The sequence below is a fragment of the Zalophus californianus genome, chromosome 11 (assembly GCF_009762305.2).
Source record: "Zalophus californianus isolate mZalCal1 chromosome 11, mZalCal1.pri.v2, whole genome shotgun sequence".
NCBI classification, from domain to species: Eukaryota; Metazoa; Chordata; class Mammalia; order Carnivora; family Otariidae; genus Zalophus; species Zalophus californianus.
The window spans coordinates 75,332,669-75,348,731 of NC_045605.1; the positions used below are offsets into that span (position 1 = coordinate 75,332,669).

General features: G+C 39.4%; 2 protein-coding genes across 4 annotated transcripts in view; both read left to right on the forward strand.

Annotated features, from left to right (window-relative positions):
- Window positions 1–16,063, forward strand: part of NELL1 (neural EGFL like 1) — an 821,645-nt gene that overhangs the window by 543,447 nt on the left and 262,135 nt on the right. The window lies entirely within an intron of this gene.
- LOC113915339 (isocitrate dehydrogenase [NAD] subunit gamma, mitochondrial-like) lies at window positions 1,945–3,335 on the forward strand. The gene has a single exon (XM_027581189.1). The coding sequence runs from the start codon at window positions 1,977–1,979 to the stop codon at window positions 3,255–3,257; it is 1,281 nt and encodes a 426-aa protein (XP_027436990.1). The 5' UTR covers window positions 1,945–1,976; the 3' UTR covers window positions 3,258–3,335.

The following is a 16,063-nucleotide window of genomic DNA, read 5'->3' on the forward strand; positions in this document are numbered from 1 at the left end:
CCAACTTTGTGTCTAGCTTCAGTGCAAAATTAATCAAAAATCTCAGAAAGTTAGTTTTTGGATATCAACAAACTGATTCCAAAGTGTATATGGAGAGCCAAAAAACCCACAAGAGCCAACATAGTATTGAAAGAGAAGAGGAAAACTGGAAAACTGAAAGTCCTCAACTTTAAGACTTACTAAAAAAGCTATAGGAATCGAGATAGTGTTATTGGCAGAAGAACAGATGAATAGATCAATGGAAGAGAATAGGGAGCCCAGAAATGGACCCATACAAATCATCAACTGATCTTTGGCAAGGGAGCAAAGCAGCATAATGGAGCAAAGTCTTTTCAGCAAATGGTGCTGGAACAACTGGACATACATATACCAAAAAAAAAAAAAAATCTAGACATAGACCTTAAATCCATCACTAAAATTAACTCAAAATGAATCCTAGCCTTATATGTAATATACAAAACTATAAAACTCCAAGAATATAATGTAGGAAAAAATCTAGATGATCTTGGGTATGGCGATGACTTTTTAGATATAACACCAAAGATAGGATCCATGAAAGAAATAACAAGATAGACTTTGTTAAAATTAAAAACTTCTCTAAAAGAAGACAATGTCAAGCGAATGAGAAGGCAAGCCACATATTGGGGGGAAATTATTAGCAAAAGGCACATCTGATAAAAGACTGTCATCCAAAAAAAAAAAATACAAGGAAACTCTTAAAACTCAACAATAAGAAAACAAACAACCCAATTAAAAAATCGGCTAAAACCTTGACAGATACCTCATCAAAGAAGATGGCAAATAAGCATATGAAAAGATACTCGATACATTGTATGTCATCAGGGAAATGCAAATTAAGACAATGAGATACTGGTACATGCCTGTTACAATGACTAAAATCTGGAACACTGACAACAAATTCTGACCAGGTTGTAGAACAATGAGAATTTTCATTAACCACTGGTGGGAATGAAAAATGGTACAAACACTTTGGAGGACAATTGAGCAGTTTCTGGCAAAAATAATGATACTTTTACCATAGGATCTGGAAGTTGGGGTCCTTGTTACTTTCTCAAATAAGTTGACAATTTATGTCCACACAAAACCTGCGCATGTATGCTTATAGCAGCTTTATTTATAATTACCAAAACCTGGAAAAAAAAAAACAAGATGTCCTTCAGTAGGTGAATATATAAGCCGTGGTTTTATGTCCAGACAGTGGGATATTATTCTGTGCTAAAAAGAAATGAGATACAGTCTGTGAAAAGACATGGAGGTAACCTTAACTGCATATTACTAAAATCAATGAGGCCAATCTGAAGAGGCTACATACAGTGTCATTTCAATTCTATGACATCCTGGGAAATGTAAAACTATGGAGACACTGAAAAGAGCAGTGGTTACCAGTGGTTACCAGGGGCCAGGGAGGAGGGAGTGATAAGTAGGCAAAGCAGAGCAGATTTTTAGGGCTGTGAAACTACATTGTATGATACTATCGTGGGGGATACACCCCATTATCTATTTGTCCAAACTCCGAAAATACTACACTAGGAGTGAACTCTAATTTAAACTATGGACCTTGGGTGAAAATGTTGTGTCAATGTAGGTTCATCAGTTGTAACAAATGTACCACTCTGGGGTGGTATTTTGATAGTGTGGGCAGAATTTTATGGGATATAGGTGCTATCTGTGAAATCTCTGTACTTCATGTTCAGTTTTGCTGTGAACCTAAAACTACTCTAAAATATAAAGCCAATTTTTAAAAAGTATATCATGCACATAGAATAAATACATTTTCTATAGGATACATCACTTCTTGGCTAGTTCTCTCACTGCAGTAGAATGTCAAAATAGAATACAAGGAAGGAGAGATGGTTGTGACGTAGCAAGAATTAAGGATCTAGAATTCCACCAAAAGAAGCCGATTCAGAACAAGAGGAAGAATGCATATTTTTACATAAATTACTCTCTGCTTCATGATCATGGCACTGAAGATGCTGACAGCTGCCAGTTGCTCTGTGAAGGCCGTGTTGCGACCTTCTACTCTCTGCCCTTCTTGGGAGATTTTATTTGGCTGTGAGACCTCACTGAGGAGCTTCTCTTTTAAACACAGTATTCCTCCATCAGCCAAATATGGTGGGCGACACATTGTGACTCTGATTTCTGGGGATGGCCCTGGACCTGAACTTATGCTGCATGTCAAGACTGTGTTCAGACATGCATGTGTGCCTGTGGACTTTGAGGAGGTGACAGTTAACTCCACTTCTGGTGAAGAGGACATTCGCAATGCCATCATGGCAGTCCGCCGAAACCGTGTGGCTTTGAAGGGCAACATTGAAACCAACCACAACCTGCCACCATCTCACATATCCCGTAACAACATGTTTCGCACCACTCTAGATCTCTATGCCAACGTCATCCATTTTAAAAGTCTGCCAGGCGTGGAGACCTGGCACAAGGACGTAGACATCTTAGTTGTTCGGGAAAACACAGAGGGTGAATGCAGCAACCTGGAGCATGAGAGTGTGAAAGGAGTGATTGAGAGCCTCAAGATCATTACCAAGGCCAAGTCTTTGCGCATTGCTGAATATGCCTTCCAGCTGGCCCAAGAGATGGGGCGCAAGAAAGTGACAGCTGTGCACAAGTCCAACATCATGAAACTGGGAGATGGTCTCTTTCTCCAGTGTTGCAGGGAAGTGGCCTCCCGCTACCCTCAGCTCACCTTCGAGGGCATGATTGTGGATAACACCACCATGCAGCTGGTATCCCAGCCCCAGCAGTTTGATGTCGTGGTGATGCCCAGTCTTTATGGCAACACTGTCAACAATGTCTGCACAGGGTTGGTTGGGGGAGCGGGCCTTGTGCCTGGTGTGAACTATGGCCATACATACGCAGTGTTTGAAACAGCCTCAAGGCAATCAGGCAGAAATTTAGCCAATAAGAATATGGCTAACCCTACTGCCCTGCTGCTGGCAAGCTGTGTTATGCTGGATTGCCTCAAGCTCCACTCCTATGCCACCTCCATGCGCACTGCCGTCTTGGCATCCGTGGAGAAGAAAGATGTCCATACTCCAGACACTGGAGGCCAGAGCACCACATTGGACATCATTCAGAATATAATAAGCCACATCAGTACTGTCAATGAAATGGTCAGTGCCTCGGAGGCTGAGCTGTCCCCCCAAGTCTCTCCCACTCTTTACCTTCCTCTTCTCCCTTGGAAACTCCAGCCAGCTCGGCTAATGTGGACTCTGGAATAAACTAGCTCCTGCTCCAACTCAGAAGAGACAGGAGAAGTAAATCAAATCTGATTTTTTTCTATTAAATTAAAACGTCATGAATGCCATAAACATTGCTTGCTTAAATTAGCCACATCTATTGTGTTTTATATGTATTGAGGAATTCTTCTCCATTTGAATCCACAGTTCACACTTCACTATGATAGGATACACTGAGTAAATCAGAGCTGTTTGTGTGGAGTCCTGAGGCTTTCTCAGAACCTGGAGCACTGATTTTCTCTTAATCTGGGTCATCAAAATTCAGCAAATCAGCCTGCAGAGAAATCTGGCTAGTATGGCGGGACACAGTCTCATGACCCTGGGATCATGACCTGAGCCGAAGGCAGATGCTTAACTGACTGATGCCACCCAGGCGCCCCAGCTATGAGCATTTTTGGGCAAATGCCATGTAATCCATTCCCTTGTCCTGTGTAGCCCCTAACGTAGTGACTGATATAAGCAAAATAAGCAATATATGTTTACTGAATCACCCCAAAAATGAATGACCTGGCACGTACTGCCTCATATTTCTTAAAGTGAGATAATCATCATACCTACCTCTTAGGGTCATTGGGAGGACTGAGTGAGAAAATATAGAACTGTAGCACTGTACCTGTCACATGATAAGTTCTTGCTGTGTCTCGAGATTATTCATTATTATCCCTTTTATACCGTTCTAAAAGATAATTCTGAGGAGAATTGGGCAAATTAAATTGATTACTGTCATTGGAACTTACTGGATAAGTTGCTTCATTTATATAACAGGTTTATAACTCACATTCAACAAGTGGAGCAAGTCATACCTACTTATCCATCAAGCCCCTTATTTCTCTACTTTTTTATTTCTTGAATCCAGTTACCTTTCTTCTTACTCTCTGACCCCTCCTTTCTCATTAGCCTTTTTCATTATTGGTAACTTAACAATTTCTGTTATTTCTAACTTGTGTCCTGCCTATAGTTTAGCTCCCTTAAATCTATTTTCTGCAATGCCCTCAGTAAGATCTTTCCGAAAAGAAAATAGGATCTTGTCACTGCCCTACTTAAAGCCTCTCATTCAGCAGCTTCCCTTTGGCCTTAGGAGGTCAGCTGAACATAGCATGGGACACCTTCCATGTTCTGAGATCTGCTTCCTTCCCCAGGTTCACTATTTCCATCCCTTCTCTTCTTCACCCTAGTAAAAACAAAGTGTGGCACTCCAAAGAGAGTGCAGACAGAGTTCATTGTTAAGCAGCCGCATATCCTTTCTAGGTCAGACCTTTGCACATGGTCTTGGCTCCTCTCCCCTTCAGGAGAGATCTCCTTTTCATCTTAGAAGACTAAACGTAATCATTACCACATTTGGGAAGCTTCCTTGACTAACTCTCTTTCCATTCCCTGTTGAGATTGAGGGGCGTAGTTCTCCCAGAGCTCTCTGTGTATCCTACCTAGTGTGCATCTCCCTGGTTATCATCACATGCTTTCCTTCTCATCAACCTCAGTATACAGTGCGTTCTTTGGCTGCAGGAATGATGGAGCTGTTCACCACTATAACCTCAGAACCTGGGGCAGGGACAGCTTTTTATGCTCACTCTCAGTATTAGTGGAAGGAAGATAGGAAGAAATGTAAACAAACAAACAAACAAACAAAAAGAATGGCCTGAATTCACAGGCGGAGTAGAAAACTGGAAGAACTACTCTGTTGCAAAATATTCCTGTCTGGCTTCAGTCTCTGAACTTTCTTTACAAGACTGCTCCTCTCTAAAGAACCCCAATGGCCTCAAGGCGGTAAAACAGGTAGTTGGCAGGCTGCTTCTGTTTCCTGAGAAGATTTCTGAACATTTATTGGACAATTTTATCTCGGGCTTTATCAGTTTACTCTGCTTCTTGTAAAGTCCTGATGTTATAAAGAATAGTAGCTATAAATTGTCTGATTTTTCTCCAAATTAACTCCTCCTCATTATGGCTCTATGTTAGTTAATGGCCTTACAAATCGTTCAGGTACCAGAGCTGCCATTCATCTCAGCTCTTCCACATAGGAGCTCTGTGACACTGCATAAGCTGCTTAACCTCTCTGATCTCCAGTTTGCTCATTTGTAAAATAAGAGATACTTTCCTTTGTAAAATTGTTATAAAAATTAAGGTTGCTTTAGTTGTCTACAGCTGCATAAGAAAGCACTTCAGAACTTAGTGGGCTTAAAACAAGTAATTATTTGTCATGAGGTTGTAAAGAGTGACCAGATGATGTTTCTCTCATCAGTATACTTTCTTGAGGACTATTAAAAACGTTGTCTAACTAATCTCAAATTCTGATATCAGTGAAGGTCAATATAAAGTTGGATAACTAGACTGCATCACTCCATAATTATTTGCCCCCACCGCCATCTGTATACACAGACTTGCTTTTATAGAACGATGCTTTAAACATTCTTACTTCAGCTTTCCTCAAGGTCTTGGATGCAAAATCTTGTAAGGGGACAGTTCTGAATTTGGGGGGAAACAGTCTGCTTAAAAGGTCAACACAGAAGATTCCTCTCAGAACTGAGGACTAGGAGAACTTGATTTTCACCATGAATTTGGGTCCTTCTATCAGATAATGTGAGATATGTAATCCATTGAGAGGTTCCCCGTTATCTTGGCTACTAGGAAGCACCAAAAAAAGCCATGAGCATTTTTTTGTCTATGAAATGTTCTCTTCTTATTCTGTTACTTGATTTTAATTTTTTTACTTTATTAATTCCATTTTCTTATATTTTGTTTTACCATAGCTGCTTAGACCACAAAGAAACAGAAGAGGAAAAACTGGGTTCTTCATCTTCACATTCTTTTCCTTCATTCCTCCATTTCAATATTGACATCAGATCATACTCCTTAAAGCATTGTTTAGATTGCCACTAGTCCGTTCAATCCGCCTCACAGGTTCCTTCAATTTGGAATGTATTCAAGGGCCTCCAAAATTTTAGCCCACGCTGTCTTTCAGCTCCTAGGGGCTTTGCTTTTCCTAGTTTGTCCATGTGCTCTAGCCAACGTATACTCTTCACTCATCTAGATACTCCCTTTTCCTCCCACGTGATGCTGTTTCTCTCATTAAGTACATTCCCAACTTAGTCTCTGCCTATTATAAGTCTACCCCTTATTCAAGGTAAAGTTCAAATAGCAACTCCTTTATGAAAAGTTGTCTCATTATCCCTATCCAGCTATACTCCCTTTATTCTTTCTGAACTCACATAAACCTTTTATTGGACTTTTGAACTCTTTCATTTCACATTTTGTCTTGTATTAATTGTTCATCTACTCGACTTGAGCCTTAATACATTGGATAACTTCTCGAGGGTAGGGAACATATTTTAGCCAGTGTTCTGGATCTTGAATGACCCAGCTTACTGCCTTGCATATAGTAGGTACTAAGTAAACATATACCAAGTTAGATGGACGGCAATGATTATAGCTATTATAATTTTTTGTGTTTATATTGTGCCATGCATTATTCTTCCTGCTTTGTATGTATTTAATTCTCATGTCAAGCCAGTTAGATGATTATTGTAATCCTCATTTTATAGATGAGAAAACTGAGGCACAGAGAGGTTCAGAAAATTGTCTGAGGTCACACAACTAACAGAAGGTGAAGCTTGAGTTCTAATTCTAGCAGTGTGGATCTAGAACCCAGTGTTAAGTGGTCATGAGGATTTGTACAGTGTGAATTTGTCATACTGTTATGTGGATTAGATTTCAGCAATAGATCAATGTTTTCCTTGGGAAAATAATTCCATAGATTCACAGACTTAAAGAAATTTTTAAAGAGCTCACTCATTTTGCATATAAGCCCAGGATGAGAAAGGCAGAATATCCAGGTAAATGAGACTATCTGGTACCTGAACCAAGTGTCAAGTGTTAAAGAGAGGTGGCATTTCAAATTAATAAATACTCCTTTTTGGTAATGACAGACAGGGACAAAAACTTAGAACAGAAATGATGTGCTGTTGAAATGAGAACATCTAAAATAATGATATGAAGTGGAAACTAAAAAAAAAGAATGGTATGGTATATTGTGCAAATAAGAGAATTTTGAAGAAATTTATCCAGTTCTGGATTATTACAGAGGCTGAAAAAAAAGGATATTACCATAGGCTCAGTTGGGAATCTGAAAAATATCTGCAGGAAGCTGATTACAGAGCTAGACATTTTTTGGAGGAAGGCCCTTGGTCCTTGGAGTTTCCCTGACAATCTGAATAACATGGGAACTCAAAGTGCTAAAGTGTTCTTTATATGAAAATGAATTTGCTTACACTGATATGGGAAGCCACATATATTGCATTTATGATTGCTCCAAGAAACAAAGAGAAAAGAAAGTAGATATATTTAAAATGGAAAAAAATGGCTCTTTACAAAAGCAATTAAAAAAATTGGAATGGCTTTTTACCACTGTTGAAAATGCTTAAAACCAACATAGCCTGAGTATAAAAGCAGTATCTGCAGGGGAAGACTCTAGACTGAGCTCCAATCAGCTTATACATCTGGTTTGCTACACTTAGTGCCAAATCTACTTCATGCAAAATAGATGTAAGTGAATGACTTTTGCCACAAAAGAGAGAGAGAGAATCACATATGTCCAAATATAAGGGATTTTCCCTCTTTTCTATCCCTCAGAGAAAAAGAACTACCTTAAATTCAAGTCCTTATAAATGTTCTCATATTACCAGGTATTCTCTCAGTTCTTTTGTTTTGAACAATAAGAAGCTATTTGGAGGAAGAAAAAAAAAATGACATGAGCTATGCCAGTTTAGGATTTTTATAGAATTTATCTGGATAATAACATTTAAACGGGGGCAAAAAAAAATAATCCCTCAAAAAAGAATTAGTCATTATTCCTGGGAGTGTGTTCTCACAATTGCAAGTATTGTATATTATTATGTATATGCCTTTTAAAAATCACTTAATAACACAGTTCAGTTTTTGGTCACCATGTAGAGATCACAAATATTTACCTTTTGGACAAATGAGAAAATAAGAAGTCCTAACATTATACAGTTGGATTCTGGTGACTTCATTTGAAATGTGCAAAGAAAGCATCAAACAGATTCAAAAGGTGCTTTATCTCAAACAACTTAGACAGATGGGATGATAGGTTTGGGAACTTTTAGAGAACTTGAAAAATGATTATTTTGGGGAGGACCTTGAAGTCAAGATGCATGGGAAGAGATTAAATGAAATTACTTTATATCATGGAAAAAGAAAGAGTAATATTTCTCAATTGATCTATTTCATATAGCCTATTAGGTAATGTATTTAATACAGCTAGGCATAATAACTGAATCTATCAAACATTATACAGAGATGTCTATTTAATATGGTCCTCAAAGTTATTCAACTTTGCCCAGAATATTTTTCTTTCTTTCTTTTTTTATATCTTTTAACTAATAAAAGGGGAATCATTCTCCTTATATTTGGGGTTGCTTCCTAGTCAGGCATTTACCTTATCTCTTAAATGGAACATTCTCTGGAAAATAAAAGATTTTGAAGTTATTGTGCAGAAATCTATAATAGCAAAGGAAGAAGTAGAGATTTCTGGGTATACAAGTAGAACTGTGGAAAGAAATGCAAAAGAATTTCAAATGAAATTATATTTAACTATTTAAGGCTTTGGCTAGAGCACACCTAAGATACTTCATATTGTTTTGATCTTTCAACTTGATAAAAGATGTAATTTCTGTGAAAAGGTATGATGCCGAAAATCAACTTTATGCCAAGCATCAGAAAAAGATATTACAAAGCCTGACTTATAAAGAACTCATTTTCTCCAGGGTAAGAAAAGTCTCTGGGATTGATCCTTTTCAGGGTATTCATGCTGTGATGGAATTAGGTTATTTTGATCCCAATTTTATTCTTGCCAGCAGCAAGATCCTTGTTTACTTAGTAACTTCATTCATTTGTTCTTTCTCTTATTCCCTTGTTCCACAATGTCATTTGTCCTCCGCTGACTTTTTTTTTCCCTCTTCATAAGACAGGTTTTTTTTTTTTTATTATTATGTTATGTTAATCACCATACCCTGACTTCTTGCCTTGAGCTGGGCACTGTGCAAGCCTCTAAGGATGCAGCTTGGAGAATCCATGTCCTTTCTCTTGAGGGCTGAGAATCAATAGTCATCGGGCAATTAGACTGGACCGTAATGAGTACTGCAGTAGTGGCATAAGCAGAGTGCTGTGAGAACACACGAGAAGGGACATCAGAAAGCTCCCCAGAGTAAGTTGTGTCTCCAAGAGTGAGTGGGTGAGGGGAGGGGGAAGAAGAGAGGAGGAGGATGGCATATGGGTAAGCATGGAGAATCAGCTTCTAGAGCTGCCATCATTAGCCTTCACCTGCCCATTACCTGATATTTAAAGCTTTTACTTTCCCCCCCATCATCTCTCTCTTTTTTTTAAGATTTTATTTATTTATTTGACCGAGCACACGCACAAGCAGGGAAAGTGGCAGGTGGAGGGAGAGGGAGAAGCAGACTCCCCACTGAGCAGGGAGCCCGATGCGGGGCTCCATCCCAGGACCCCGGGATCATGACCTGAGCCGAAGGCAGATGCTTAACCGACTGAGCCCCAGGCACCCTCCCCCATCATTTCTTATTTTGTATATAATTATTGTTGAATTCATTTTACCTGCAAAAGCTTGCCCTGATTATCTCTAAGGTGGGATTTTCAACATTTAAGATGAACATCTGATTTTTCTATGAAGTGATTTTTCTCTGGAAGGATAAACCCTTTACATTGATTAATTAACCCGATTAGATCCCTCATCGTAGTTGGCTCTAATTCTTGAGATTAAGAAGGTTTATTATTAAGCTACTTCGCAGCCCAGTTACTGCTTCTTCAGAGCCTTTCTCTTCTTGTTTGTGTTTCTGTCAGTCACTTGGTGAGTATGTTTCATCACTTTGTTCTTTCTGGCACACTTCTTGTTTCCTCCATCTCCTCTCAGGTGCCTCCTTGATAGTGAAGTCAATCTCTAGAAACACATCATCTTCTCTTCTGTGGTGCTGAGTTCTAGAGTGAACCCCCTGCTCTGATACAATCTTGATCTCCTACTCCCTCTGGAAAGGGGCTTGGTGTTCATTTAAGGTCTTATCGAGGACCTTCTCTGTCATCCCTCCTTCTGCTGCCATTGGCACAACCTATTCCCCTGATTGCCCCAGACTCTGCCTGGGGTTTGTCATAGTTCTAGTCACCCCTCGTCTGCAGTGGTAGCAGGACATGTGCCTTCCACACTTACCCATGGCCAAAACCTTCACCCTGCTGCTGGATTCAAGTCAGGAAGCACACTGCAGTGACAGCTACTTTCCTAATGAGAATGACCCTGTCACTGGTCTGCCTGCTACTTTCATCATCATCTTACTGGAAGCCACCTTTCTGCAAAAAGGGTTGTTTGTCAACCTCTCCATCTTCTCCTATGAGACTATTTGGTGTCTGTTTAGAGCACTCAAGAAATGGGCAGCTAAGAGTATTAGCATTACTTGACCATGGTTATTGTTTTCATCCAGATTGACAGATGCTTTTTATAGTCTCTGGCTGAATTTCATCTGAAAAGAGTTTAAAATGCACAGGAGGAGGAAAGTACTTCTCTCCTAGGATCCCCACTGAGCTGATAACAGTCTATGGGAAGTCATCTATTTAAACAGAAATAAACACGCCTTGGGATGCCAGGAGCCTATTTTCAGCTTTATTAAGCTATTTTCAGCTTTATTAAGAAATCTGTGTTTAATTTTTCCAAACATCTCCATTCCTATTCATTTAGCTTTCCACTGTGTGTGGATCAATTAGAACACTTGATGAGAATGCAGACGCTGCATTCTGCTCCTCACAGAAATGGAGTGCATTTGGAGAAGAGTAAAGAACCTGGAAGACTTCCAAGAACCTTGTGAGAAACTTGTACTTAACTGGCTTTTCATGGGGACAAGTATTCTTGGTCAGATGTTACCTGGGTCCTGGGAAATTTCCCTGTTGGACATTTTTTCCTGTTAAAAAAAAAAAAAAATTCCTTGGGCGCCTGGGTGGCTCAGTTGGTTAAGCGACTGCCTTCGGCTCAGGTCATGATCTTGGAGTCTCGGGATCGAGTCCCGCATCGGGCTCCCTGCTCAGCGGGTAGTCTGCTTCTCCCTCTGACCCTCCCCCCTCTCATGTGCTCTCTCTCTCTCATTCTTTCTCTCAAATAAATAAATAAAATCTTAAAAAAAAAAAAAAAAGAAAATCTTTTAAAAAAAAATTCCTTGGGACCGTATAGGTTAGTCAGACACTAGGCCATGGTCAGCTGTGTGTGTGTGTGTGTGTGTGTGTGTGTGTGTGTGTGTGTGTGTGTGTGTGTATAAAGTCAAATAGTAAATACTTCAGGCTCTGTGAGCCATCTGGTCTCTGTGGCAGCTCTTGAGTTCTGCCATTTTAAAGCAATGGGAGCCATAGACAATAAACGTGACTGTGTTCTAAGAAAATGTTATTTATGGACACTGTAATTTAAATTTGACATAATTTTCACATGTCATGTAATACTGTTTTTCTTTTGACTTTTTCCAATCATGAAAAAATGTAAAAGCCATTCTTTGCTCACGTGCCATAAAGAAAAAAAAAAAAACAGACCCGTGGACTATAATTTTTGAACCTTTGCTGTAGGCAAAGGGACTCAAGTAATGAACAAGACAGAAGCCTAACTCTCATGTGACTTTGGTTTTCCAAGAGGGAAAACAGACAATGAGCATGCAAACACACAAACAATGAATATTATGTCAAGTTCTAAGAGCTAGGAAGAAAGGAAAACAGAACAAAATGTAGATGTTGTGACTGAAAGCAACTAGTGGTAGAAAGACTGTGGGTGGGCGTTGCTTTAGCTGATAGAAGTTTCTCTGACTTGACATCTGAGTTGGCTTCCAAATAGTGCCAGGAGACATGTGAACATCTTGTCCAAGTAGAAGGAATGTTGGAGGCAGGGCCCCAAGTCAAGATGAGCTTGGGGTGTTTGAAGTTGACAGCCTAGCTGGAGAGGACATTGCGGAGGGGAAGGAAAGGTCATGCCATGAGATAGGAATACGGTGATAAGTCCGTGTAGGACTCTGGGCCAGATGAAGGGCTTTGGAATTTATTCAGGTTTTAGTGCTAGGCCATAGGTAAATTTAAAGCTGGAGAGGGATGGGAAATGGTTTAGGACTTTGGATTGGTCATTTTGGCTGCAGAGTGGATGAGGGACAATGGTGAGGGGACAAGAGTGGCGGCCAGGAGGGCAGTCAGGAGGCTAGTCTAAAATAGAAGTTTTTCCATTTACTCTTCTAACACTTGATGTGTGAATCTGGTAGAGACTAAGGAGAAGGTGAGAAGTAGTGATGTAATAGACAGCTTGGCTTGGACTACCAAAGGAGATTTGCATCAATACCACCACAAAGAAAGGAAGTCTATATTATTTGTATTACCTTAGTAATGCTCACAGTGGCAGCAAACTATTTTGGGGGTACTTGCTAGCTATGGCGTTATTTTAATTCTCACAGTTCTGTGAGGAAGGTGTCTTTCTACAACAGAAACAAAGAAATTGGAATACTAATAGGATCTACAATAGACCAAAAGGTCTCAGAACTGGCAGGTGGCAGAGGGGGGTCTAGGACCCACATTTGTCCTGGTCTTAAACATGTGACCTTTTCACTTATGTTTCAGTTATCTATTATTATACTTTGAACCAGCCCAAGGTGTTCTGGCTTTAAACAATGATTCATTATTTTTTATGATTTGAGGGTCATCTGGGCTCAGTGATTTGTTCTGTTCGCTGTGGTGTTGGCTGGGATCATGCAGGAGGCTACAATCAGAATGGAGCTCATCAGAGTCTGGAACATCCAAAATAACCTCATTCCCATGGCTGGCAATTGGTGCTAATTGGCTGGCGTGGCTCTGTTCTCCCTTATCATTAGGCTAGACAGGCTTTCTTACCGCGTGGTGGTTGGGTTCCAAGAGGAAGCATTCCAGAAAGACAAGCCCCAACATGCAAGTAAGTGCTTATCAAGCTCTGCTTATATTACATTTGATGTCATTACCTCAGAGCAAGTCTTAGAGCCAAGCCCAAAGTTGAAGTGGAAAGAAATTCTACAGGGGAGGTGGGTTTATTAGGGTCCGCCAGTATCTATGACATTGTTATGCTAGCTTCTGCCTTTATACAGAAATGTGTAGAACTGTTGCCTTTTTTTGTGGTATATCAGCACTCTTCTTGGCAACTAAGGATAAGCCAGGGCATCCGATCTGTATTGATTCACGTGTTGACCAGACATCAGTTGCATTCCTGCTGTGAGTGGAACACTGTGTTGGGAACCGTGGGAAAGGAAGAACTAGATAAGACATGGGTCCTTCCCTCAAGGTGCTTCATGTCCAGAAGAAAATATTACACTGCCAGAGGAGTACCTGAAAAAACACAGATGTATGTTTTTTGGATGTATGGATAGAAAATATACTTTAAGATATATTTCAGATTTCTCTTCTTGAAGGCCTGGATAAATTTCAGAAAGATGTTCTTCCTATAAAATGGATACTGTTCTCTGGCTTGCTATAATTTTCTGTATTATGGAGGAAATTGAAGCATTTATTCTTCCAGAAAATTAGAGGGCATTGTGAAAAGTCAGTGTTTCTCAAAGATGAACTAATGTCCAGGCCAATTCACTGTTTAAAGAAGGAGAATTTCATCTGCCACCATGACCTCCAGCTTTGTTTGATCTCTGACTGGTTTAGGTCACTAAACAGTATTGATTTTTTTTCCCCCCAGTGAAACCTTCCAGGAGTCCGCTTTCTATAAAAACAACATAAAATAGCCACTGGCATGAAAAGTCCCAGTCTACTCATTGTGTAATAACAGGTGTCTGAGCAACAAAAACTTGCATATAATAGATGCTCATTTAATGTTAATGTTGCAGCTAGGACCTACTGTTCATTGTGATAGGTGTTTGGCATTCTAATCACACTTAAAAACAAAGCTACAATACCATTCAACGTGTGCTGATATTTCAGACACTGTTTAAATGCCTTCTGTGTATCATTTCCTTTTATCTTTGTACATGTTTGTAATTGTAGATACTGTAATTCTCTTCATTTTCTCGATAGGAACATTTTAGGCAAAAGGGTTAAGTAACTTGTTGAAGGGACAGAGCCAGGGCTTGAACCCTGGTCCTTTTGATTCCCAAGTCCATTCCCTTTACCTCCATGTAACACAGAAGTAGCAATGGGAGAGCATTGGAATAGCCTCCAGGAGAGCTGAGATCTAGTCCTTAGGACTGAACTCTCTAACTGTGTGATATTGGACAAACCAACTTAGCTTGCCTCAAAATAAATTTATCTCTTTTCTATAAAGCACAGACATTTCCAACCCATATTTCTGTGCTAATTTAGAGCCTACATTTTCTTTATAGCTTACATTGTATCTCCTGTGCCCTGTTCTGCTTTTTCTTTCTTTTTTTAGTTAGCATTTACTCCGTTCTGATACTCTGTATCATCTACTCATTCTCTGTCTGTCTCCCCTGCTCTAGGATGCAAATGCCAGTGAGGGCAGGGGTCTTTGTTTATTTTTTGTGAAGATATATCCCAAGTGACTTTAAAACTTCCTGGCACATAAAAAGCCCCAAGAAATATGTGGTGTACTTATTTCCTTATGGAATATTGTTGTGGAAGATAGGAGGCATTCCACAGTGAGGAATATGGTGTAAGAAAGGACGATAAGACATCGGGTATCTTGGTCTTTTAAGTAGTTTCTCTTGTGTGAGGAAGCAATTAGGGAAGAAGACCGGACCGTGGGTAGGTTACACTGTGGTGAGGGTCTTCACTGTCACACACAACAGGTCAGATTTTGTTTGTTTGCTGATAGCCAGTTTGATCACCACGACTTGCTAGGACACCAAAATTCCAGGGGTGTGGTGGTTGGTTCTAAGAGACAACCCTTGAGGCTTAATACTGTATTTGGAAGTAACATTTAACTTTCTGCTCAAATGTATGGTCAATCTTTCCTGGGAAATGACAACAGCCATCAAGAAAATAAGAAATGATGTATTTATACTCTGAGCTCAGTGAGAAAAATGTGCAGATGCAGATGTGTTATTCCTTATTTATGGTAATTGAATTTTAAATTTAATTTAGCAGTAAAAATCTGCTATTTAAAGGATTGTTACACTGTAAAAGACTTGAGAAGCACATAGATTCTAGGGGTACTTAGAGAATCATTTGATGCCTGATGGGTGACAAGCATAAATGCATCCAAATTAATCATAATTGCCATTCTAGCAAGTAAAATGCAGCGGTGTGTTTATCAAAAGGACGCTTCCAAAAGATATGAAAAGAACATGATAAATAGCAGGGCCAAAGACTTATGTTACAAGGCCATGTGGTGAACAGAAGCTACCAAACCATATACACTGCATAGTCTAGAGAATATAGATTTTGTGTATATTAATTTATTATAAATATTTCATAAGCATTTTAAGAAAATAGCTGCATATTCTATTTTGAGCATTTACAGTAGTCTTCTTAGCCTTTTATGCACTTTTGGACATTTCAGCTTTTAAATTTCAGCTTTTAAATTTTCATAATCCTAACTAATGCAATAAATGTCTGTTTTCCATATTAAGGATTGTTCTCTGAAGAGACCGTACTCACAGTGGAATTACTGGGTCAAAGGATATGAATTATTTTTTCAGCAGTCTGTCTGCTAACTTTAGTGAAAATTGGTATTTGTTAATGTTTCATTTCTTATTGTTTTTAATTGCTAATGAGGTTGAGATTATGTTTATTAGCCAGTTTCCTCTTCTCTGAAATGCCTGCTT

Coding starts and splice junctions, on each gene's coding strand:
- LOC113915339 (XM_027581189.1), top strand. CDS start 1,977: ATGATCATGGCACTGAAGATGCTGACAGCTGCCAGTTGCTCTGTGAAG.